This window comes from Dasypus novemcinctus, chromosome 6, assembly GCF_030445035.2.
Source record: "Dasypus novemcinctus isolate mDasNov1 chromosome 6, mDasNov1.1.hap2, whole genome shotgun sequence".
In the NCBI taxonomy this organism is placed as follows: Eukaryota; Metazoa; Chordata; class Mammalia; order Cingulata; family Dasypodidae; genus Dasypus; species Dasypus novemcinctus.
In genome coordinates, this window is record NC_080678.1 from 70,777,757 (window position 1) to 70,804,682 (window position 26,926).

At 40.5% G+C, this 26,926-nt stretch overlaps 1 protein-coding gene across 6 annotated transcripts in view; it reads left to right on the forward strand.

The window, feature by feature from the left end:
• The window catches only part of ARID5B (AT-rich interaction domain 5B), a 184,294-nt gene that overhangs the window by 76,310 nt on the left and 81,058 nt on the right, over positions 1-26,926 (forward strand). For 4 of the 6 annotated variants that reach the window (XM_012526760.3, XM_004462493.4, XM_058298896.1 and 1 more), the window contains one exon: positions 17,710-17,940. The exons of the other annotated variants lie outside the window; for them this stretch is intronic. In XM_012526760.3, coding sequence (XP_012382214.1) covers positions 17,710-17,940 — 231 coding nt within the window. The remainder of the gene's footprint in view (positions 1-17,709; positions 17,941-26,926) is intronic. 6 annotated transcript variants of the gene reach the window in all.

Here is a 26,926-nt window from a genome sequence, read left to right on the forward strand (position 1 = left end):
GGAAGGGTATTTTGGGTGTCCCCCTCGGCTTGAAGTAAGTACCTGAAAGCTTAACAGCCAATAAAAAAAGGGTTGGGGGAAGATGAACAGTAATTTTAGGAAAGGTCAGAGCTAGCTTTCCTCATCAAAGCCCTCCCCTCCCTCCTCCCATTTAGAATTGAAGAATGAAAGTGGCTTTGTCTTAAGGTAAGGTGACAGAAGTGATTTTTGTAAGTCAGTGAAGGAGACAAACATGGAATTTTTTTAACATGTAATATTTGCTGGTATTTAAGTATACTTTGGGTGGAATCTTGGCTGGCGTTCAGAGACTGTTGGAATCATCTTGATTGTGAAGAGTTGTTAAATGGAGCTGTGAAACTGTACTTTGCAAATTACATTTAGCTACTAAGTATTGGTTCAGTCTTGGCCGGGAGAATGATAACACCTATTTACCTGCATGTTCACGAGCCACAAACCACTTGAGGAAAACAATCAAATCAGGTTTGAATTTCAGTTGAGGCAACTGTATTAGTAATATGTGTCATTATTAAAAGAGATTTGGGCTGCTTACATGCAGGGAGTATGAAGTACTTGCCCCTTTGAAGGTGTGGGTTATTTGAAAGCCAAGTGCCAGAAAAAGGAAGCATTTAAATTGCAGGCAACATAGTTAATGTATCCATTTCCCTTCAACCGTGAACCTAGTCATAATCCAGATTGCATTTTTTAACCCCCTCTTGAAACTTCAGACTCTAAAATAAGATAAAAAAAACATGTCTTTCTGAGCTGGGGCCTAAACATGTCCACAGCGCTAGACTCTGTGGCCTGCTTGGCATTTTATTCTTTGTCCCTTGGGCTCCGTAGTTCCTAAGGACCCCCTTAGCCTGGAATCTTCTCCATCACTGGCATACAAGATGGGGAGCTCCTTGATGGAGGGTCCTCCTGTCACGTTCTCCAGTATAACCCTACTGCTGAGCCCAATACTTGGCACTGAATAGGGACTAAGTAAAAATTCATGACATGAATGGCCAAAACACAAGACTTCATTCTTGTCTATTCAGTTAATCAGACAAACCGTTCCTAGGGTCTTGCTTTCCAATGCTGGCCATCGTTACCTCTTTCTCCCTTGAAGAAACTTGATCTGGACCTTGAACCTTGTCTCCCCTGAGCCAGGGCCAGTGATGGGACCTCAGCGGTGTGAGAGCAGGGAAGGAAAATGAAGGCGAGGGTTTAGAGCCGCCTCTCCTCCAATATATCCTTCATTTCTACATGAATGGGAATCGGCCTGTCCCTGCCATGTTTGAATGTAACCAGTGCCCTCGGGATTAAATCTAAACTGCACAGCATGGCCCCTGAGGTTCTCCATCTCCTCCCAGCCTGCCAAGCTGACCCTCAGGCCACTGCCCTTCGATTCCAGCATCCTCATTGGTTCTTGCCAGTTACCGCGCCAGGTCTGGAGATGCTCCTCCCTCCTCCTGGAGCAGCAGTGACAGGCAGCCACCGCGCTGGGCTCGGTCTGCTCTCCAGGCCCCCTTAGCGGTGTGACCGTTGGCAAGTCGTTTAATCTCCTTTCATGTCCATCTCCTCTCTGGAAAATGGGGGTAATGGTAATTTCCTGTCGAGCTGTCTAGAGGAGGAGAGGGAATGCGTAAATTGCCCAGCACATGGGAAGGGCCCATATTTTTACCCGCCTAGGGTGTGTCTCTGTATCCGTCAAAAAATGCAGCTCAAGCTTTTTCTTCCCTGGGATCTAGAATCAGCCTCCTCTGTAGTGACTCTTGTCAGAACACTTATTTGTGTGTTTATTCACAGGCCTGCCACCCAGACTAGGCTGCACATCCTTCAGGGGGATGGGGCAGTGGCTCCCTAGTCTTTGTCCTCCTGCCACCCATCACCCCCTAGTCCCCAGTGAGAGCTCAGTGGTCTGACCAATCAAAGGATGAATGGCTGCTTTGACGTTGAATTTTATCCTTTTGATGATGTAGAAGGTGCAGTTGTGTGAGCTGGGTGTGTGATGAGGGTCCGATTGTTTGTACGTCTTTGTCCCGGAATCCAAGAGAGAAATAACACCATTGACTTCGCTGAGCCTAAAGCTTGCTTCCTAAAGGGTTAAAAGTGGAGCGGCATGGTGATGCAGGGTGTTTCAACAGCAGTCTCTTTCTGAGATTATCTTCCAAATTAGGCAAAATCAAGCCTTGCCTTGGGGATTGTGTTGAATATGACACTGGAAGGGCTACTTCAGTGGTACAACCTGAAATGAGAAATTTACTTCTCTTAAGTTCAGCAAATCATGAGGATTCTCAAGGCCACCAGCCCACTGGAGGATCTCCAGGAATCAACCAGGAACACTGTGAATGTGTCAGAACCCTTCCCAGAGGTTCCAGACTGAGCAGACAGCAGCTGGGGTGTGGTAGGAATTGTGTGGGATTTAGCGCCTGATGGCCTGTCCCTGCCACGAGCTGGGCAACTTTGGGCGAGTCACTTACTTCCTTGAGCTTTCCAGGTCCTCTTGTAGGTCATGAGGGACCTCAAGGGGTGAGGGGTGCGGGGACAATTTAGTGAATGCAGACACATGAAGGGGCTTTATACATTCTGAAGTGTTATCTAGATGAGTGATTATACTGCATGCAATAAACTCCTAATTATATGTTAAGGAGGAAAGAGAAGGTTATACAGTGAAATGGATTTGGGAATATTTCCATGGTCATCATTTGGGTACATATCATGTACTTGGTGAGAAGTCCCCAAAATGTGATCAGAGGAACACTAGCCTGCTGAGATGAGGCCTGAATGACAAAAAGGAAAGTGGGGGCAGGGGAGGGGTAACATGGGAAAGGGTGGGAGAAGATTCCAGGAGAAGCAGCATATTCCTTCCTGTAGGTTAAGATACCCATTACCACATTAAAGGCTCCAAAGAGACTATCTGTATAACTTTGTGAAACTCACTGTGTCCCATGTTGGGAAACCCTTGTCCCATATTTTGAACAGTACCATTCCCCAACCCCAGGAACTTGTGTGCCTTGGAACATACTTTGGGGAAAAACTTGCAGACCAGTATCAATAGAGAATGTCTAGTGTGTGCTCACTATGTGCTACACTAGACTTAGCACTTGTCAGCTTTTCACTCATCCTCCCAGGAAGGTACTATCATTAGGCCCATTTTACGGATTAGGAACCTGAGGTGCTCTTGAGAGGGCATCATTTCTTGAATCACACGGTTAGGGGTTGGTAAATATCACATGCTTCTGCCTCTACTCCCTGCTCAGTGGTCCACACACGTTACCTCGTGTCATTCTTCTACAAATGACTGAACTCTAAGGTTCGTGCTTTTCGGACTGTCAAAGCAGTTGACCCTTGTGCCCTCTGCTAGACCGATACTAACAAGTAGATAGACCATTGACGCTATTACAGAATGTGTGATTTTTTAAAATGTCTAGCATGCTCTAAAGGGCTTAAGCGAGTTACCAAGAGAAATAAGTAATTCCTGTTTTTGACTTCAGCACCACCTGTGACCCTCTTGTACCTCTGACCTCCTTCTCTGCTTAATCCTTCTGTATTTACACATCCAACTTTGGGATCCTTCAGAAGCTCGTGGTTACCTCAAACTGGTTTTCCATTTCATATTTTCATCCTGCCCCCCAAACATGAATTTTGCCAGCTTTTCCATAGCAATACCTGGGATGAAGGTTAACAAGCACCAATCGGGGGCACTCTGTTCAGACGTCCTCATTCAGCAGGTCGGGAGGGGGGCCCTCCATTTGAAGAGCTCCTCCGTGGTTCTGTCGTGGCTGGTCCATGGAACACATGCCCTCTCATCTCCATGTGTGGGGATAGGCATCGAGCTACCAGACGGGAGCCAGGGAGGCAGAGCAATCAAGGCCAAGTCAAAACCCAGAAATCTACTCAGAAGCTTCAACTCTAGGGATGTCGATGAATGAAGGGAAGATTCTAGAGATGTGGATGTGGTAAAGAGAACCAAAAAGAGTGGCTGAGGCTCCCAGGGACTGGGAACAGCAGAAAGCCATTCCTTACCCCTCTCAGGCCTGCAGGAGCTGCGGGAGGGAATCAAGTTCCCTGCTGAGAGCTGGAGTTGTGGCTCAGCTGCAAAGACAAGGGGGTGCCAAAGCTGGGAGCGAGGACATATCCCTTCTCCTGTCTTGCCCACCCTCTGATCACTGGTGTCTACTTCCATTGGCTGCCCTAAGCAGTAGTCAGCCTGGGAGGAGTCCAGGGGAGCAATCTTCAGAGGTCACGGAGCAGGGTACTAAAAAGATCGACATGCACTAAAAGTCTATCCCATGCTTCCCAGGGTGTTATGGATTCAGACATACTAAGGGTAAATCCCTTGTCTTTCAAGGAGCCACAGTGTGGAAAAGGGAGCTCAACGTGAGCAAATAGGCACAGTGAAGAGTTACAGAGTAAATGTATCTTGGGAGTCATGCTGATATCAAGAATCCAGAATAGCATATTTCTGGGAGTAATCATTTAATCTCCAGAGCAGGACTGAACAGAGCCAGATAATAAATATTTTAGGCTTGTGGGCTATAAGGTCTGGTCTCTACAACTACTTGGCTTAGCCACTGTAGAATAAAAGCAGCCATAGATGATGTGTACATGAATGGGCATGGCTGTGTTGAAATAAAACTTTATTTACACAAATAGGCATCAGGCTTGATTGGGCCTGTAGTTTGCCAACCCTGCCCTAATAAAAAACTGCTCACAGAAATAGTGAAGAGATGCCCAAAGCAGGAATCTGTAGCATTAGTGACTCTTGGTATGTAACCAGAGAATTATAACTGGAATTAATATATTAAGTCACTGGCAACTTTTTATTTTTTGCATCTTTTATGAGAAAAGGGAAGTAGGTTTGGATATTAGAGATTGGGGAAAGGAAGACATTTGAAGTACACATGATTTTCAGCAGATGATAGATATTATGGGAAATGTGACTCAACCAGATTCATCTTCCTGCTTTCTATCAGCTTATTCAGTACTAACACCACACAAAAAGGAAGGAAAACAGAGCATATCCATATCATCAACTTTCAGCAATGTTCATCCATTGTGCACTGAGAGCACATAAGAAGGTGCCAGAGTTTTTATATGACTACATGACCGTGAGATTGAGTAGTGCTTTCAGTTTCCAGTAGGTTTTTTAAGTATTTCTTTCCTTCAGATGGTAAACTAATTTTCATATTGTGTGCATGCACACACACACACACAAGAATATTTTTAAAAATGACCTATTTTGAACAACGGAGGTTCTCCTGGCATTGGGAAAAAAAACCAAGGAGACAGTTTGTGGAAATGACTTGAAGGGAACATGTAGCTCATTACTATAGGAGAATAGGTATATACAGTCCCGGGTATGTAGGGGAGGGCTCTTTTGGCAGGTTTTATAGTTGATGTCTTATTTTTTTTTATTTTACATTGCCTTGATTTTTAGCATTCTCCAGAAACCAAAGGTGGTGAGCAGGGATCTCTACTAAAATAACAACACAGTGTTGCTACCTTTTGGCCTTTGATGGGGTTTTTCTTATCATAACAGTGAAATAACAGCCACTGTAGTAGTTTTCCCTCCTCTTTCCTTCCCTTCCCTTTCTGTCCTGTCCCATCTCGTGTCATCTCATCTTGTCTCGTCTCTTCTCCAAACTGTGCTTCTGAACTGCTTTTCTTAACAGTGTAGGATCCTGGAGTCCAGGACTGAAAGCTCCTTGGGGGCTGTCACACACCAGACAACCCCATTCCTTCTAGGTATCTCTTCAGGCACAGGTGGTATAGGATAGTGGTCTTCAAATTTCTTTTCTGGTGAACTCTCTAAAACTATCCTGTCCAATATGGTATCCACTAGCCACATGTTCTATTAAGCCCTTGAAATGTGGCTCGTCCAAATTGAGATGCGCTGGAGAGGTAAAATATGTTTCTAAGACTTAGCAGGAAGAAAATAATATAAAAATATCTCACCAGTAATTTTTGTTTAGATCATACATTGAAATAATATTTTGGATGTCCTGGACTAAATAAAATAAATAATTAAAATTGATGCCATATGGTTTTTTTTACTTTTTTATTACGGGTATTAGAAAATTTAGGATTACATATGTAGCTGATGTTCTATTTCTGTTGCATGGCACTGCTCTAAAAGATTTTTGAAGAACTATGTTTTCCTTTGCCCAATTTTTAGTGAGCATCTAAATTTTTTTTATCATAAGCTCAAGTAAGTATTTTTGTTCATAGGAGATAGAAATTGTTAATATGACATAGAATGAAATAAAATGGAGATTGACTGTAAGTAGAAACATTTTATGATATAATTTGACAAAATCTTAATTTTTAATAACTGTATTTAATAAAATAAATCATGTGAAGTTTTTATCTGTAGACTTTATCCAATCTATTTTTAAAAGGCTGGTAGCCTTGCAGAACATTCCAGCTACATTTAAAGGGATCAGCATCATTAACCTTTATTGCCCTGGCTTCTCTGAATTCAGAGCATCCTAACACAGGCCAAAGTACTCTTTTCAACTGCCAAACTTTCCCTTCAACAGAAATATGTGCAAGAAGGGAAAGATCAAAAGCCTATGGGTTAAGTTGCCTTGATTTATTAATGGGGGAGGTCCCCTTGAAAGCAACATTTTGATTTATTTCTGGTTGGCGTTAAGACTTCAGCATGGAAGATAGGTAAAGGAGATTGGCTATACTGAAGGCAGACGCACTCTTAGGCAGATGAATTGAGGAATGAGTAATACGACAGTTGAACATTTATCCCATCCTTGTGTGGGTTCCCCTCAGAAAATCTTATACTCTCAGGATCACCAATTTGAGGACCACTGATTTAAGATGAGTCACTGGTAGAAGAAAAAGTCCTTTGCCCTCTTTTGCTTGTTGAGCTGCTCCAGAAGCTGCATGATAATACAGAAGAAAACAATGCAAGCCATGCAATTCTTTCTGTGAGCTCCCAGCAGTCAGTGCCCTTGTTTGGAAATGGCTCAGGACTTTGAGGGTGCTAGACGAATTCCGCATATATTGAAATTATTCTGAAAAATAAGTCACATTAATGAGATGACTGCCTAAACTCATGAACCTTCATCTAAAAAGGCCTGCCAGCCAGTACCTGCAGCACTGTTGGACAGTTAACTTTCTCCAGAACCCTTCAGCTGTTAAAAAGAGCTATTGGTCCAGAGCCTAGGGTGAACTTTGCACGACGGCTCTTAAGCTCCTACAGAAGGTTCAGATGTTTACTGTGACACATCCATGGGCGATGGCATTTGTCAGCCTCTCCTTCAAAGGTCTAAGAGGGATACCCAGGAGTTAGGACACTGATTCTGTGCCCTCTAGGTGTTTATAAATTGGTTGCTGGTTAGAGAGACACCTCCTCTCCTCTAAAGAAACAACAAGGATGCATCACATAGAAGATACAGTTCCTGCCAGATGGTGCCCTCTTTTTTAAAACTGCACAATTGAAATACAAAGAACCAAAAGAAGAAAGTAAGAATCACAGATAATCTCATAAACTACAGGTACCCATTGTTAATGAGTTTTAAGTATTTGAAGAAAAGACTTGGGATACCACTTCACTCCCACTAGAATGGCTGTATTCAAAAAGAAATAATAACAAGTGTTGGTGAGGATATGGAGAAATCAGAACACTCATACATTGACGGTGGGAATGTCAAATGGTTCAGCCACTTTGGAAAACAGTTTGGCAGTTCCTCAGAAGTTCAAACATTGAATTACCATATGATGCAGCAGTTCCACTCCCAGGTTTATACTCAAGAGAAATGAAAAGGTTTTGTACACAAAAGTTCATAGCAGCATTGTTCATGATAGCCAAAATGTGCAAACAATCCAAATGCCCATCAACCACGGAATGGATATATAAAATGTGGTATATCCGTACAATGGAATATTACTCAGCAATAAAAAGAAATGAAGTACTGATACTGTCTACAACACGGATGAACCCTGAGAACATTATGCTAAGTGAAAAAAGCCAGTCACAAAGGGCGACATATTATATGATTCCATTTATGTGAAATTTCCAGAATAGGCAAATCTATACAGACAGAAAGTAGATTAGTGGTTGTCCTTGGAGGATGGGGACTCAGGGAGTGGTGGCCAAGAGGTATGGGGTTTCTTTTGGAGTAATGAAAATGTTCTAAAACTTATCGTAGTGATGAATGAACATCTCTGTGAGTATGCTAAAAGCCAATGAATGAATGGGTGAATTATACGGTCCGTGAATTTTATCTCATAAAGCTGTTTTAAAAAGACATAGAACTGAATATATTACTGCATACCTTCTTTTATATCATTTAACAATATAACAGAAGCATCTTTATATGACCTGAAATGTTATTTAATTAAAAATTTTTTTTGAGGTACCAGGGGCTGGAGATTAAAGCCAGGACCTCATGTGGGAAGGTGGTACTCACTCACTGAGCCACCTCAACTTCCCTGAGTTAGTTAGTTAGTTTGTTTTGCTTATTGTTTGTTTTTGTTTTTTCAGGAAGCACCGGGAACCAAACCTGGGACCTCCCGTGTAGGAGGCGGGAGCTCAACCACTTGAGCCACATCCACTCCCCTAAATATTTTATTTTTTATTTTTTTTAATATATATATATTTTAAAGATTTATTTATTTATTTTCCCTTTCCCCCCCACCCCACCCCAGGCCCCGGTTGTCTGTTCTCTGTGTCTGTTTGCTGCGTCGTCTTCTTTGTCCACTTCTGTTGTTGTCAGTGGCATGGGAATCTGTGTTTCTTTTTGTTGCGTCATCTTGTGTGTCAGCTCTCCATGTGTGTGACACCATTCTTGGGCAGGCTGCACTTTCTTTCGCGCTGGGCGGCTCTCCTTACGGGGTGCACTCCTTGTGCGTGGGGTTCCCCTACACGGGGGACACCCCTGCGTGGCAGGGCACTCCTTGCGCGCTTCAGCACTGCGCATGGGCCAGCTCCACAAGAGTCAAGGAGGCCCAGGGTTTGAACCGCAGACCTCCCATGTGGTAGACGGACGCCCTAACCATTGGGCCAAGTCCGCTTCCCTCCCCTAAATATTTTAATGACCTCATAGTTTTAATGAAATTAGAGGTACCATTCATTTAAAAACATTTATGTATATGTTATGTACATGTTTATGTATATGTACTGAGTGCCTTTTAAGGGCTAGGCATGATGTAAACAATATTAGTTAATCTTACATTATTTGGTGTTTAGTTCCTCTGATATAAACATGTTGGAAATCTTCAATTTAGCCTGGTAAGTGCTGACTATTTGTGAAATAATCATGTCTGTGAAATCCATGACATATAGTGATTTATCAGTTTGTTAAGGCACACATTTGGGCTTTACTGCTAAGAGACTGGTGTGTGATCGTGAATCATTTAGCTCTTGATTTGCCCAGTATTGCATGTTAATAAGGTTTATTCATGAGTTTGGGGGTTCAAAAGGGGCTCTCAAATGTCAAGGGTTTACACAGCTGCTTCAGGAACGTAGCTCTGGTTCTGCAACGATGGCAGGCATGAGATACAATTAAAAACTAAAAAGCCGTGTAGATAGTCCCAGGAGAAAGATGGCAGAAGGTATATTTTTAAAAACATTTTTCTGCTAAGGGTAGACAGGTTTCCATCTATTAGGGCGACCTGGTCACAGTAACGGTGGGTGCGGGTTAGCTCCCAGTTAGGTCTTTGTAAACCAAATTGAGTTTAGTCAAATTCAAATCTATTATTATAAGCCTTATCGGCAGATTCACTAGTAATCACTAGTACATAAATAAGTGCATAAATTAATCTCTGAGAAAACTTCAGGCACAATTTTAGAGTAGGAGAAATTTTGTCTAAGCCCTGACTCTTGGTGTCTTCAGATAACTGAAACTCATTTATACTAAAAGTGAGTATCTAAGACAAACAAACAAACAAATCAAAACAAAATAGCTCTGTACCACACAAAGGGAACACTAATATAAATCATGGATGTCAGTTAATAATACAGCTATACTAATATTGGTTCCTCAATTGTAACAAGTGTACCACACTAATGGAAAAAGTCAATAATAGGGAAAACTGTGGGGTTGGGATATATGAGAACTTGGCACTTTCTGCATAATTTTTCTGTCAATTACAACTGCTCTGAATAATTAAATAAATAAAAATGATGAATTATATGCCTTACTAATATATATCAATAAAATTGATTTGTTAAAAAAATAAAAATAAATAATAAAAGTGAATCTCTGACAGTAGCCTAAAGGTTAAGGGGAGGCAAGCTAAGGTAGGTCAAGGGTCCTTAGAATCACACCTTGACTCTGGTCACCACTTTACCTACCTGGTGATCTGGCCATGTGGTGTCATAGGTAGGTACCGCTAATGTGCAATGTCTCTCTTGTATGCCATTTAAATTTGGCCAAGCCTTAGCCATATGGAAATAAAACTCGGAATTATCAAGATCAAATCCTGAGTGGCTCCTGAAGGTGGCTTAGAATTCAGAGGCCATTTGGGAGAAGCTTATAGTCGAAGCTGGCTTGCTTCCCAGTGGGTTTGCTTGTTATTCAGAGTTCTGAGTTGTTTTGTTTTTTGAGTGATGAAGCAACAGTAAGAGTGAAGACTGCTATTAATATATTAATACATATTTTTCAATTTGAATGTCCTATTTTAAGTGGTCTGCTTTTGAAAACAGCCCTTGGTTTTGCATTGGAAATATTCTTGTCTGTTTGCAGTCCATGCACTAATATATTTTGCCACTTAAAAAAAATTTTTTTATTAAGTGCTCCAGTGGTGTTTTGGTTGCCTATCTTGTGAATATCTGTGTTTCCATTTATCAAAACAAATGGCAAGCTGGGGACCATTTAAAGTAGTTTTTTTTAGTTAATAAAGCCAATCTTCTTGTTCTGTTATGTTAAAAATACATTATCTTTTTATTGCCAGTTCTGTATGGCCAGGTCTGTTTTCTGTCAGCAATCTCAGGGCTGTCCCACTTGCTTACTGTGTAGAGAATTACAAAATCATTAAGGGTGGGGTGGGACCAGCTGACTTACAGTACAAACCATTTCTCAAAATAACCACAACACTGCAATACTGATGTGTAATTTACGTCACAGTCTGTTTTTATGAAATAGTTTGTGGCATTTTCATTTCTATTCCGGATGGAATCTTGTTCTTTCTCCCTTTTAATCAGGCATTTCATTTATTTTTATTGTTAATATTTTCCACTCCTTGTCTTGGCATGCCTCCAATTTAACAGCTTTGATGAGGGGGGAATAAACTGATCTTCCCCCACCCCCACTCCCCAACATCAGTTTAACTGCAAATGTATTTTCCCCTTTGATGTGTACTAACTTTGGGTACTAAGTTGACTGCCTCATGAGAGATTGAGAAATGTGGCAGGACACATTACACATTTACACAGAACTGTAACCACGGATTGATAAAGTTGATGTACAACTTTGGAATTTTAAACACTTAAAGCCAATTCAAGCTATTTAGTCATATGCACTGCTCATTTTCCTTTTACAAATGTCTTTCTGTATAATGTCCTGTAATTAGAACAGGAAATCATTGAGTAACTGTAAGATGAATAAGAGCACTTAGACTGAAAGGAAAATTACCTTCCGAGAAATTATATTCTTTTTTTTTTCCTTTGCTCCATGTTACAATGTTGGTAATGATAGTAACAGCTGTAACTCCTCTTATCTGTAGAATTTTCATGCTTAGGTTTTCTGGAATAAAAAAAAAATCATTTTCAGTAATAATCAAAAATGAATGGGCAGAAAATAGGAAATGCCTAATTATGACAAATATTCGGTGTCACAACAGACCAGCAATTAAATGGAAACGTCAATATAATTGTCAATAGCAGTAAAAATTGGAAAGGTGCCAGGTATATAAAGTTGATGCTTTGCCGTTGGTTGGTTGCTAGGAGCAGTGAAAAGTATAAAGCTTTGAGAAAGGAATGTCTAATGTAATAAAGTAACAGAAGGAAGCATAAATCATTGTGAGAGCCTATGCTCATATTGACTTTATTTTACTTAAATTGTCTCAGAACGAGACATCAAGTTTCATAACATGAGCAAATTCATATTTGCTTTAAAAAAAAAAAAGAAAGAAAACTGTATGATGCCTTTGAAGCACTAGGGACATTGTCTCAAATGTAGTCTTTTTACATATTTGGAATCTTTTAAGTGAAAATCTTTAAATGTTTGTTTCTATTGGCATCCAAATGCATTTGCCCTAATACGATTAAGAGAACTAAAGGGCAAAATACTTGGCAGATTTTTCAGTTGAGGTAATTAGGTGCAGGAAGGAACATGCATACTTTTTCCACCAGGCTCTATAAAATCCTAGTGTGAAGGGTTTTTTTTTAAGATTATTTTTTTTAGCTTACTGATGTTAGGAGTAGATTATAGTGGTTTTCAGTAGGCATAATAGTGTGATGTTTCCAAAACAAGCCTTCCCTCTTCCCCCCCAGAAAGAAAAAGAAAGTTAAATTTCTAAATTGTTGTATAAGAGGTAAAAGCAAAATTCTACTCCAAAATTTATATTTTCAGCCTTCTGTTCATTTGGCCACCATTATCTATTTTTTAAAAATAACATTATGGATATTTGAAGTCAATGCTCCATTAATTCATTGTGTTTGCTATTTCATGCATCTCTCTTTGTACAAAGACAACTTGAGCAACGTGCTTTTCAGAATGAATGCCTGCTCTTACCCTCTCCCCACCTCCTTCCCACCCCCAGCCCAGCTCTGAGGATTAAAGCAATGGTATACAGTTACTGTTTGAAAAGCTTGGGTGGAGTCTCATGTTATAATTACAGTTTCTCTGTGGAATTCTGTTTTGGACTTTGAAAATATATAAATAAGTGAAAAATTGACATTGAGAGAGGTTAACAAAACGTGTAATTATAATATAAGCACAGGATTAGAGTAATTTTGGTTGAGCATTACAAGCAGCGTACTTTAGGTATTAACTTTTAATAGGCGAAGTTCTTTTTATTGAAGTTGAAATGAGGTTTAGTAATTTTGGGTCTCTTATTCCCTAGGAATATTTCTTTTTTAAAATAGGCATATTCTCTTTTCTTTTTGGTAGATGGGGGTTGAGGAATGAGATAACATTTTAGTAGAATGGCATAATTATGGCTTACAATTTCAGACCTGGGTACCGGCAATTTATTACTCATTATTTTCTGTTGACAGAAATTTTTATACATATGTGTATGTGTATATCCCAACCAACTACAACCTACTAGAGGGTGTTAGAGTAAAACTCCGTAGGGTAGTACTTTGATATCTTTTCCTGTGTGGGTGTGGTTGAAAGAAAATCTTTGTTCCAGGAACAATTTGTTTTTCTTTTGCTAAACAAATGTGCAATTTATCTATTCTTTATTCATTCTTAGATTTATCTGCTGGAACTATTATGAATTGGAAAGGGGGAAAAAATGTCCTACAAAGCATTTATTGGCAGCCTTTGTTGCATAGGTCACTTGGCATAGGAGTATTTATGCGTACATGAAATGTATAAAGAGGAAAGAAGTAAATGAGGAATTTAAATAAGAATTCTTGAAAGGAGTGTTTGCTTTGTTTCTCGGTGGACTAGGGCAAAATAGAGTGTCAGCTATTGAATAATTTAATATTTTTGTAGCTGTTATAGGGGGAGTTAATTTAATGCAAAGGCTAAGGGAAAAATTGTAGGATCAGAGAATTTAGATCTGGAAAGCTCTTCCAAGCTCATCATTTTATACCCTGTTATGCATACCTAGTCACATTAAGGTGACTGACTTCACTTTGGCTTGAGAATAAATGTTTTTTCTGTGAGGTTACTATGTCTGCCTACACCACAGGAAGAGGCTTCAGGTGTCTTCACTTAGTGAAGCTTTGTCCTAGATGAACTGGGGGTTTCTTCGACCTCTCACCTTCACCCTGGGTCTTCTCTTTCCTCTCACCTAGAATACATTGTTAACTTTCATGGGAATCCTTAAGGCCTCCTGGGCTTTCTCTGGTTTTTGTAAATATTAAAGGCAACTCCTCTGGGGCTGTCTAATTGTCAAGTTGGAAATTTGTCTCCATCCAAACAACGCTGGATTCTTGTCTGAATGGGTGATTTCTATTCATAAGCAACAAAGTTATGGTAATTTCTGTTTCGGCATCACTAAGCATCTCCATGCTGGACCAGCCTTAGTGCGGAAAGAGGCTAATGTGGGGCAGGAGGTCTAAGCTTGGAAGATGTAGGCTTGGCTTTCCTTGTTCCTATCCCATGAGTAGAAAGTAGAGAGTTGATGTACACGAAAGGTGTGTCGGTCATGTAAAAATCAGTACAATGGGAACAGCAGTGATCCTAACTAACATGCTCACTTCATCAAAATAGAAGAATTCTGGTTTATAACTGACTAAATTCTACAATTCTCAATGAGGCAAAAAAAAAATCCTATTTTACATAATGAAAGGCCACTGCCTTCACCTCTAACATTGTAAATTAGTTAAATCTCTAATATTTATTTGAGACTTCGTTTCATAATAAAGAGATCATGCTTGGAGTTAAAAGATTATGCTGTAGTCTCACCTCCATTACTCTCTGGTTCTTTGAGGTTCTTGGCTAGTCACATGGGTGTTTTTCCATCTCAAAATTGGGGAATATTAACAAGTAGTAATGCTACTAATAGAGTTGTAGGGAAGAAAAGAGTTAACTTACTGTGAAAAGGTTTGTAAATTTCAGTGCTTTATTATTAGTAACAGAAATATGAGTTTATTTGCTCAGCTTTCTAAATAGTCCCTCAGCCCCTCCTATTTTTTGTTCAAGAGGCCTTTTTCTTATTTTCTATCTTCTGTGAAACCTGAAAAAAAATTCTGCAAAGATGACAGAGAGCAAGGTATTTGGTCCTGTATTCTGCTCTAGGTACTAGGGGGGTTTAGATGAAAAATAAGGATAAAAGCATATACCTGACAACTAACTTAAAAAACAAACAAACAACGTCTGCAATGAAAACTAAGCTAAATAAATTACTATAACTCTATGCAAAAAGCTAAGCTCAGACTCAGATGGTGATTCTCAAAGTTTGTTGTGCATGAGCTACTTGGGGTGCTCATTAATAATGTAAGTTCCTGAGCCCCACCCTTAGAGATTCCAAGTCAGTGGTTCTTGATAGGGCCCTGGGCTGCCTTTTTTACAGACATGCTACTCGATCTGCTCTGTCTAGCTCTAGCACCACTCTTCAAGACGTTGTCTACAGAATGAATGGGCAGTTGTAGGACTCGTTTCCCTAAGCTGGGATCAGAGAAAACTTGCTGTCTTTCCTCCAATAGAAAAGAAAAGGATTCCTGCCTTGACTAGTTTTAAGAACTAGTTTTAAGAACTCCACAAAGGAAGGAAGGATAAATGTTTTGAGCCAGGATGGGATGGAGAGAGTAAAGAAGCCGTTTTCCAAGCATAGAAGATAGCCGGTAGCAGGGTGGGTGGAGAGTGAAGGGGACAGCGTGCAGAATAGGTTGGAGATGGTGCCATCATGTAAAGTGGTCAGAGAATAACACAAGGAAAATGAAGGGATAGGAAGTGAGATGGTCCCAAGAGTACAGATGATATCTTCTGGCATGGGACTAACTCTGAAGTATCTACTCTTTTTTCCTCATTCAGCGTGAAAAGCAAAACTTTCTCCTTTCATTTTAAGAACACTTGGAGAAACCGACAAAACTGTTCCTCAATTACTGAAAGCAAATGGCACAATGAGGATAGAATTTTGAAATCAGCAGGTGGTTTGTACAGGACACCTGTGTACAGGGGGATATGGTATTGGGGACTGAGCATGAAGAAATGAGTAAGTCTTAGGGGTTCATATCATACTCCTCTCTCTCATCCTCCATGTCTTCCATGGGCAAATATAGTATAATATTACAATTGGTGCATTTGAGACTCCTTCTTTAAATAGCACTGAGACACTGAAGTTGGGACAATGCTAATGAACATTTCCACTAATGCTTTTTGTATTTCATCTCTATGGCGAGTACAGATTTGAATCCTAAATGTGACCTGGTATCTTGATCTGCCATAAAAATCTCAAATTGGCCTGTCTTGGGATGTATATCAGCATCTCAAAAACCACTTCTCATTTGGGGATTTTTCTTCCATGTAAACATATTTCTTTTCAGTTACACATGTCAGCTAATGAAGTGGCTACCCACAAACCAGGCAGGAGTCTAAGAAATATAAACTGTTAAAAGATGACATCTTGCAAGCAGCTAAACATCTCCATCCGTGGAGAAGCCTCCAGCCTGAGGAACTTAAGTGAGCATAATTAGAAATACATCTGGGTATTGGCCTCCTATCTGAAGAGGTCGCATGCACAACTTCCATTGGTACTGGTCATGTCTCATCATTATGCTCTTTCCTTACTCATTTGTCTCCCACTGGTTACCAGATGGCCATGATTGTGTTGGTATCCTTAACAACTGTCTTGTGCCATTCCCTGTAGCATAGTAAGGACTCAAAATATTGATTGCTTTCCCTTTGGATTAGCAAGTGACATGCCTGGGAATTGTTTACAATTGCCCTGATGGGGTGGTTATAGAAAGTGATGGCGAACTGGGCCATGGAACCTAAATACAGATTGTCATTGTGCAGGTGGCAGGCCACCAAAGGGAGTGTTTGCCATCTCTCCAGCTTAAAGTGTAGGAAAGATTCATAAGAAGAATCTCTTTTTTGTAAATGAACATGAAATATAGTGAGGTGTAAATAAGCATGCACATCAGTGTAGGAGGAAGCTTCGTTAAAGTTGCTGAAATGTTCACCAGAGTTAAGTTGGTTCCAATGGAGCCCCCACACAAGGAAAATTGGGGCATTGTCTCAGCGTGATTCTCTGAGATTTGTCAAGTTACCCGGTGGATTTGTGGAACATTAGAAGATGGGGGGAAGTGTGTGGGAAGGGTGGAAAAGGTGGACGTATCCATCAAGTTAGGATATATTACGCTGCAATAACAAATGACCCCCAAATCACAGTCACTTGAAACAACAAAGGTTTTATCTTTTGCCTACATTATATATCCATTTTAGATTAGCCAGTGGCTCCATTCCCCGTTATTCTAACTCTCAGAGCCAGACTAGCAGAGCAGCCACTACCTGGAACATTCCAGATCCCCAGAGCATTAGGGAAAGGGAGAGTGTGATCATTTGCACACACTGGCTCTTAAAGCAGCCACCCACTTCCATCATACTTCATTGGCTAAAACGAGTCACATGGCCCCTCTACTCCAAGGGGTGGAAAGCACAGTATTTCCACATGCCCTCAAGGAGAACAGAAGATATTTGAGGAACAGTACTAAGAACCACCACAGCAGATGATGATCCATGGACATCTCTCTGGGGCCAGATGACTTTTCAGAGACTCTAAGTTCTGAAAAGACGATATAATAAAAAAAGACAAAGTTCTGTTTTTTCTTCAAATGGTGACTTTAATGCATAAAACCTATATTAGGTTCTTTGAAAACAGTGTTCTGATTCTACTGCTTTGCTGGAGACCAAACATTGCTTTTTCTCTGTCTATGGGTTTATCCCATTCTTTTTTTTCTCTACAAAGAGCTTGTGCTCTGCAGGTAGCCTAAGACCTTTTCTGTGAAGCTGGGGCTGGGAGGATGTTGGAGACCTGTTTATTACATTTTTAGGATAAAACCAGAAGTGGTTATTGAAATTATGCCATGCCATGCAACTTCTTTGTTGGAGGGGAGAGGGTAATGTAAATATTTTCTCGTTTGTCTAGGGGAGGACGAGGAAGAAACGAACGTGATAGTCCTCAGCTATCCTCAGTACTGCCGGTACCGTTCGATGCTGAAACGCATCCAGGATAAGCCATCTTCCATTCTGATGGACCAGTTTGCGTTAGCCCTGGGGGGCATTGCAGTGGTCAGCAAGAACCCTCAGATCCTGTACTGTCGGGACACCTTTGACCACCCGACTCTCATAGAAAATGAGAGTATATGTGATGAGTTTGGTGAGTCTTTTTCTTTTCCTCTATGAAACTTGCGTGTGTGTCTAGTTATTTTCAGTTCTTGTGAAGAGCAGTGATGGGGAACAGTGCTTATTTTCACAAGCCAAATAATGCCACCCCTCCCCTCCCACCCTGCAGATTATCGCAGGATAAGGCATCATTGCTCTCTTGGCAGCCTCTGTTTACCATGGGTGAAGGTTATTATTTAGAATCTGTTGTTCAATACAGAATCTGGAGTTGTTTGTTTGACCTTGAAATTGGACTTTGGGACAGGAAGCTTTTATGTTGGTTCTTTCTTAAAAGGCTTTGGCTGGTCTGATTTCATATTTAACTGATATTTCCCTTTTCAGTGTTATAAGGTACTATAAAAATGTACCATTTATAACCACTTTAGGTGGATAGATTGACTGTTTGATTGGAAGATAGATCCCCATGCTCCTAAAGTTTGTCATATATATATATATAATATGTGTATATTATATATGTCTATATGTATATTTCATATATATATGTCTTTATATATAAATATATAGTGTCCACCAAAGACGGATATGTGCACACCTATCTTTATGTGCATTGCTGTCTAGCTGACTGATCATGTGTCTCTCTGTAGATAGAGGGGGAGGAAGGAAGGATAACCACAACTCAGTTTGGGAAAATTTGCGTGGTGCAGTCAGTGACTGGAGGCAAGACAAAATAGTTGCCCTCCCACATCTTCACTTTCTCATCTGTTAGTTGAAGAGTTTGGATCATACCATGGTTCTCAATGGGCTGGGTAGGGATGTCACAATCTTCTGGGGGTGCTTTATCAAACTACACATGCGTTCCTTGGAAATTCCTATTCAGAAGCATGAACACTCTTCACCCAGACCCTGTCTTTTTTCTAAGAATCACTACTTAGAGTGACCACTCTGATGGTTGAGCCATAATGGATCCTTTACAGGTGCTGGCCGTAGAAGAGGTTGGAACTTCCTTCTAGATTGATCCTGGGGTTCTTTTCAACTGGAACATTCATAGATTCTGTTGGCCAATGTCTCCCTGAGGATGCCAGGTTTGCAAGTTATGCAGAGCTTTCTGCTTAAGCATTTGCAGTCCTGAGCATGGTTTGTCAGGGGGGGTCTACTGTGGTCTCTCAAATTTGATTCTTCATGCCCCCAGCAGCCCTGTTGTTACTGCTGGAGAGGTTCTGTTAGTAGATGTGTGGGCAGAGGAGGGGTAATGAGGGGATGGCAGATGACAATCCAAGAAGGTAGGGAGGGGAGAGAAGAAGGGGAACAAAAGGGTCTAAGTTCATTGAACTCTAAAGCCCTACATATTTCATTCTTACAAACTGTTTTTTCAGATGTCTTTCACAATTCCAGTTTATTAAATGACTGCCAATCTGTGAGAGGGAAATAGTGTTTAAACAACTTATTTTTTCCTTCTTCAGAGAAATAGCTATTGTCATATTTTATTATTCAAGTTATTTTTTATTCAAGTAAATAAACGTGTCTTAATAGCTTTTAAAAAATACCCTCTTTTTTCAGATCAAATCTTCCCTTTTCAATACCTTTTTTTTTTTTTTTAGTTTTTCTTCCATATCTCCACTTCCAAACCTTTCATCTTGCTTGCTGTTCTAGAGGTCTCTAAATTTCTGACACAAAATAAAACTGAAAGAATGCTTTCCCTCATTTAAGAGTATTTAAAATTAGTTTCACAATGTAATATAATGAAAAAATGGTTTAACCTTTTTGGCTAATTTAAGAGTTATTAGTCATTGAGTTTCAAAGCTGTTGCATCTAGATTTGGTAATAGAAAGAGGTTCCAATTTAACGGGAATCACAATGGTTATTGAGTTACTAAATTAGTTTTAAATGTTCTCACAAACACAAGCATCTGACTTTTGAAGATTTGTTTTCCTGAACTTTCTTCTGGTACAGCTAATTTTAATGCTGTTTTTCTTCTCTAGCCTCTTAAAGTGGAAACTTTCTTTTTGGCATAAAGATACCTCTAGGTGGCTAGTTTAAATAATTAAACGACTAGATTTTTAAAGTTAAGTTTGTATTTCAAATTCTCAAAGTTATTTCATTTTAATTAGTGAATGAATCACTTATTTTGACCTGACTTGACTACTTTCACCAACCATCCTCCTCCACCTTCCACTTTCGATCACATATCTAAATTTCCAGAGAAAGCCCTTTAAACCTCCAACTGGTTGTCTTTGAAATCAACATGAGTTAAAGAGTTTGTTAAAATGTGGGGCTGGTTTTCTCCAACCAACTAACAGTTGGTGGAAGAACATAAATTTAATTAGTGACTAGCATTAAACAAATGTTCCTAATATTAAACATTGCCAGATGACTGAAACACTTCTGTCAGATTACTGTGAGTGCCAGGGGGCCCACAGATGAATTTTCTACACAGTATATATTCTGTACCACACGTTTGGTGACTTCAGTAATTGGTCAAATGTAATTTAGGTAACAGTATGCCTAGGCTGTAAAAATCAGATTTTATTAGCCATATCACCAGGTGAATGAATGGTGGAGCTGATGGCAAAGAGTTTATAGCATTTAGCAGCTACACCTTTGACACATGAAATTCATAAATTGCCATAAAATTACCTCTAAGGTCCTTCTCAAGAGGAGAGTGTCTGCTCTCTTATGATTGACTAATGTTTATTTTATTAACTAATATATTTTTTATTTCTTCTATTAAATTGGAGTATGGAGTGGGGGTGGGAGGGGTTGTTCAAAAGGCAAATAAAACATGGTCCTTGCCTGTGTTGAGGATTTAAAATCTAATTGGGGAAGACAGGATTATCGCACATGAAAGGTTAACTAATGTTACAAGAAAGTCAATGATTAAGTATTTGGTGAGTAGCACCTACAGCAAGTGCCATAGGAATTTAACAATGGGCTGGGGAATGGGTGTGTGTGTGGGGGGGGGCAGGGTACAAGGATGGAGGTGAGGGATCAGGAAAAGCCTCATGGAAAGGCAGGACTCCCTGTGGGTTTAAAGAATAAGGAGAGAGGTTGATTAGAAAACTGTTGGAAATGCCTAGAAGGTTTGAAATTCATGTCCTGACTGTCCATGTTAGGTAATGGCTGGCTTGGTCATGGGTCCACTGTTGGTCTCCCTGGCTGTTCTGCCTCTGCCCTTAGTCAACACCCTTGCCCTTGGGGTGGATTCTGGAAATGGCCTGATCCCCTCTCCACGAGTCAGACATGATTGTGAGTGGGTGAACCGAGGCTGGGAGAGGCCCAAGCAGCAGCTTTGGGACTAGCTCTAGGCTTGGGCAGGGATGACCCCACACTGGCATTGCCAACCTTCGGGGTACATCTCTGGAAATGGACTTTGCTCTGTAGGACAAGCTCTCCCCCACTGCCCAGGCACTCCTCCCCCCACCCCATCGTTTTAATGTTGTCCGCCGAATAACAAATTTAATTGAACAATAAAAGTAAGCCTTTTAAGTCTCCGAGTCCCTGTAAATAAATTCTCCGTCGCATTTTATGAAGCTGTTTAATGAAAAGTTTGATTAGAAACTATTAAAGAAAAATAGAATAGATGAAATTTCATCATTTAGTCCAACATTACAGTAGTGTCATTTTGATTTTTATTTACATTGAGATATTCAGAATAGAGTAAATATATCCTGGTTTTAATTAACTATCCTCCTTACTTGGGAAAGGTTATTTTAGGCTTGAAGGGTTTTGATAGCATACCATCTGCTTTCTTCACTGTATTTTATTCAAGTCCCTTCCTTGCTTACAGCACTGTGCAATGTCTAAATCTATGACATAAGCATAAATTGAATCATATTAATGGTAGGTGATTGAAAAGCTTCAGTTTCGACATCCTGTCTGCATTCTTCCATCTTGTCAGTTGCACTGCTCTTAAAGGTAATGTGTTCTTTTCTTAGCAAGAAAGAATGGACTATTTTTAAAACGAAAGCAGCGGACTCCCCATTAAAGCATTATGAAAACTGGTTGTATTGCATATGCAATTAGGAAAAGATATTGTAATAACAATGAGGAGAAAGAGACATAATGGATGGATTTTTTTCCCATAAACCTCTTTATCCTATGCATAATTCCTGTCTCTACTGCCCTGTCAGAATCCCCTGACATAAGCCATTCTCTTTTTTTTACCTCTTTTTATAATGTAATTCCCCTGATGTAAAGCACATACTGTCATTTATATTGTATTTTTGTTTAGGCTGTAGAGAATACACACACATACAAATATTTTGTCTATTTTTGCTGTTAGAACAATAAAATGCCCACCACTTTGTAATGCATATTTACATTAATATCACTCAGATTGATTTCACGTGTATGAAATGTTGACAGCTAAATTCAAACAGAGGCACAGGCAAAAGGGTATATAAATGGATAACTTGAAAGTACCAGCTTCAATCACAGAGATAGGAGGCAGACCCAATGCACATAAATGAGCTGCAATTTGAGGGAGGGTGGGACTACATGGATTAAGATATGTTTGATTTTGGTTGGGATTTGAATTACATAGTGACAGAAGGAGTTCTGATTCTGAGCTCTTTGGTAGTTGGTGTGCATATGTGTGTGTGTATGTGTTTGTAGGCAAATGTGTTTCCTGACCAAGGAATAGGATGCAGTTAAAGAAAGAAGGTGATAATTCACCTGAAAAGAAGAGAAATGAGATGGACTGTCATGGTGGCAGTTGGCCCACAGGCAGAACCCCACGGGTTCTGATCTTCAGCAAGGAGATGGCACATACTGTGCTGGGTGGGATAACACAAGATAGGAAAAAGAGGGCTGGGATTCTAGGCAGATGGCCCAGGTTTAAATCAGGGATCCAGGTTACTCCTCCCCGCCTCTGGGCAAGTCCCCGAAGGTCTCTCATTTGCCTCGTCTGTAAAATCGGGTAATAACAACCCACTTAACCAGGCTCCCGGGCACTCCATTTCTGTTAGAATCTTAGGCCTTGGACAACTTGCAATCACCCCAAATGATCTTGCTTCTTGCATAATAAAGGAACTCATTTCCCCAAGGCTCCTGGGCTCTTAATAAAACCTTCATGGAAAATAAAAAATTTCTACTTTTTAAATTATGTTTTTAAGAAGCTCTTTACATCCGCACTGAACTTTCCCTTTCCATTTTCCTGTCTATAATGACATTATAGACAAAGAAGAAAAAGCAAAGGGAGGCTGGGAAACAGAAGAAAAAGGACAAAACCTTGAATTTTAATGAAAGAAAACCTGGGATGTATAAAATTATTTGGAAGCATAAAGGACGAGCTGGACTTTGCCTCTTCCCCTCTAAACATCACATGTTTTGCTGGAAATGAAAGGAAAGGCAGTTGTTTTGTTAAGGATCATGGGAATTTGTAAGTGAGTAAACATTTTTTTCCTTGCCAAAGTAGGTTTCATGGTCACAGTGGATTTCGATGATCAAATGGCTTTGTCCCTGGCCCCTGTCCACATGCAGCCTTTCGCTGCCTGCCTGCGGTGCCCACCGATCTCCCAAATGATAACAGGGCAGACATTTCTCTTTAACTGAAGCCAAGTGGAAAAGAGTTGTGCTTCTTGTATACTGCTATTTGTGCAGAAGACCCTCGCCTTCGGAGATCTCATTTGTAGGACTGCTTTGTCTTTGAAATTTTCTAGAGGTTTTGTTTATCCTTAGAGATAGTGTCACCAAGACCACTCTTGGTACCTTCTCCTGGTTGCATGTGCTTCTAAGGTAGGGGTGGGCAGAAAGTTAAGGTCATCATTCAATGTAGTGAACCAAACCCAAATTAAATCTGCTGGTGGAGGTGTATCAGATGTCCTCTGAGGTCCATGTAATGATTAACATATGGGCTTCAGCTTCCAGGACAGAAGGACACGAGAAGGGCCTGGGAGCACATCTCCCTGGGCACCAGCTGTAGAAGCTAGGGTCCATCTCTCTTGGGGGTGGATGAAAAGAAATTTTATGTTATTACTCTAAATTAATTTACAGTGTCATGATATATGGAACAATAGGATTTGTGTATTTCTTCTCTATTTTTGGAACTCGAAAGAGATTTTAAAATAACTCTGGACTGCTTTTGTAGCTGAGTGGACTCAATGGGTTATTAAAAAACTATTTGGACTCATGGGTACAATAAACTCTTGTTCAGCCCAGAAGAAAGGATTTGTGTCTATATTGGCTAATATTTCACTTAGCATTTCATCTAGAAAAGTAAGAGGGTTATATCCATTACATTAGCAAGATCAACATATTCCTCTCTAGAGTGAAATGGATATTTTTATCAATTTAAAAAATCACACTACAGGAAACAGCCAGATCATTGAAAAATCACAGGCAAAAGCGCAGGTCAGGGCTTGGGTAGTACAATGAGGCTCAGAATAGATCTGTATTTACTTGATTTTAAAAAGTCTTCTTAATAAGTGAAGATTCTCTCTCATCCCTTTCATTCTATCCTTCTGCTGAAACTGGGTTAGTTTACGTTCCTGAACAGTAGGTGAAGCCCTCTAGGGATGCTGGGAGCCTAGCACAGTGTCTGACACCCTTACCCATTCATCCATTTAACCAATGTGTCGTCTACACATACTATGTGCCAAGTACAGTTCCAGCCTCTGGGCACATGGTTGTGAACAAGACAGACAAGTTCACGACTCTTAAGAACTTACATTATAGTGTGGGAGGGATGGGGGGAGGTAAAATGGGGATAGCCATGTACCAGAGCTCACAGGGTTGCTGCGAAGATTAAACGTGTAAAAGTCCTCACATGATACACGGCAAGTACTGTGTAATGTTAGTACTACCATTAAACGATTCTTCTTGTACCCTTCACACCATCCAAAAAGTCTTAAACATATATTGGTCCATAATGGGTCCTCAAAAAACACCCACAGAGTGGATGTAGTTTAAGTGATTGAGCGCCTGTTCCCCACGTACAAGGTCCTGGGTTCAATACCTGGTACCTCCTAAAAACAAACAAGCAAGCAAAACAAAGCAAACAAACAAACAAAATAACTGTCATTGGGTAGTGGATATAGCTCACTGGTTGAGCACCTGCTTGCCGTGTACAGGGTTCAATCCCTGGTACCTCCTTAAAGAGAATAACAACAAAAAACACTCACAAAATTGTTTCGTACTTGTACAGACTACTGAGAAAGTGAGGTGCCATTCGTTACTCCTCCATTCATTCCAGATATATTTGTTTGTTTGTTCCTCTGCCTGAAATGTAACCTGACCCCCCCCTCACCCCGACCCCTGGATTTCAGGAGTCTGGCTCCTTCTCATCGAATGAGTTCCAGCTCATATCAAATGTCTCCTCCTCAGAGAAGCCTCTGGCTATGCCCCTTCCACAAGTCTGCCCCACTCCAACGCCCAGTGTGCTGTTATCTTCATATCACTCATTATTACCTGAAATTAACGCCTATATTTGCTTCTTTACATATTTATAGCCCACCGCCCCCCCCACACCCACCCATACTACAATGTAAGTTCTTTAAAAACAGGGAAATTTCTCTCTTATTCACAGCTGTATGCCAAGGAACCATAACAGTACTTGGCACATAGTAGTTGTGTAATAAATATGAATTAAATGAATGAAGGGTATGTGCACAGTGTGGGTGAGTACCCTGGCTACCACCCATTTTACAGATATGGACACTGAAGCACAATAACATTACACAGCTTGTAAGTAGTAAAACCAGGATTTTAACCAGACAGTGTGCTCCAGCATCCATGCTCCTTAACCACCGTGCTAGGCTGTCCCTTAGCTTGGAGGCTGCTCTGACAGAGCTTTCCAGCTTCCTGATCAGGCTAACGATTGAGAAATTGATCATTGTACCCTCAGGTCTGCAAATAAGGAATGTCCGATAAGTTCTGTAGGATTTAAGTGGACTTGTATGTATTGGAGTAGGTAGGAAAGGAGTGATCATAAAGGTTCAGAATCTGGAAACCATTGGATTGGGAGCAAGGAACTCTAGTCCCAGACATCCTCATCTCTCACCTTTATTATCCCAGTCTCCCAACTCTAGCCCTTGTTGTCCTTCAGTCTGTTTTCATCACACCAACTGGAATGATCGCTTCCCTACTCAAAATTTCCAATGACTTCCCATCTCAGCAGAGAAGTAGACCTGAGGATGGAGCCCTTTAAGAGCTGGAACTACTTAGAAGTTGAAGGGGGCAGAGAGTAAACTGCCTTATGTTCTCACGGACTCTGTAAGACATGGGGTTGTGATGCTGACAGCACTTTCATTATACACCCCTCTGTAATTTTCTGCTTAGACTGCACTGCCTTTCCCAACTTGGCATCCTTCTTTAATGAAAAAATTATAGGTCTAATTTCAAAAAATGAAATGTATGCAAGCTTTCCTGCTTCTGTCACTTCTTTACTCCTGTAGCACATAAATCATTTCCCTTTTTAAAATTAAATTTCGCTTGCCATGATTTGGTAATGGGTTTTCAAAGGAGGCAGAGTAGCCAAGCTCTTGGCACAAGAGCCAGCTGCGCTGCCTGCTCAGGAAATCTTCTCATTGCTGGCTGGCGTGGGCCTCGATTCCATCATCTGGACTTTATGCTCCCTTTGGAAGTTGCCTAGAAATTCTCTCCCTAAGAATCTCTTCTCTGCACGGCCTTTTTGGCTCTCCAGTTGCCATTTTGAAGGACTAAAGGACAGGATTTGGGCAGAAAAAGACTGGTATGTTCGATTGCTTCCTGTGTGCTTATTTTCTCATTCATTGGGCATCATATTTAAGGTACAACTGCAGGCATTGCTGGGATACTGAGATATGACATCGTCTTTGCTCTCAAGACCCTTAAAATCAAGTTGGGTGAGATAAGGCATCGGACAGTAGTGTGCTACAAAGGTTATTTCTAATTCCCATAACTACCTCATGTTCTACCCACAAGCAGCCTCAGAGAGGCTAAGCAGCATCAGCAGACCTACATATGGCTGAAAGTGGGGGTTCACACCCATGTCTGCTGACCCCAGTGAGCATATGTTTCTGCTACTAAGCGAGAGGTGCAGTGAG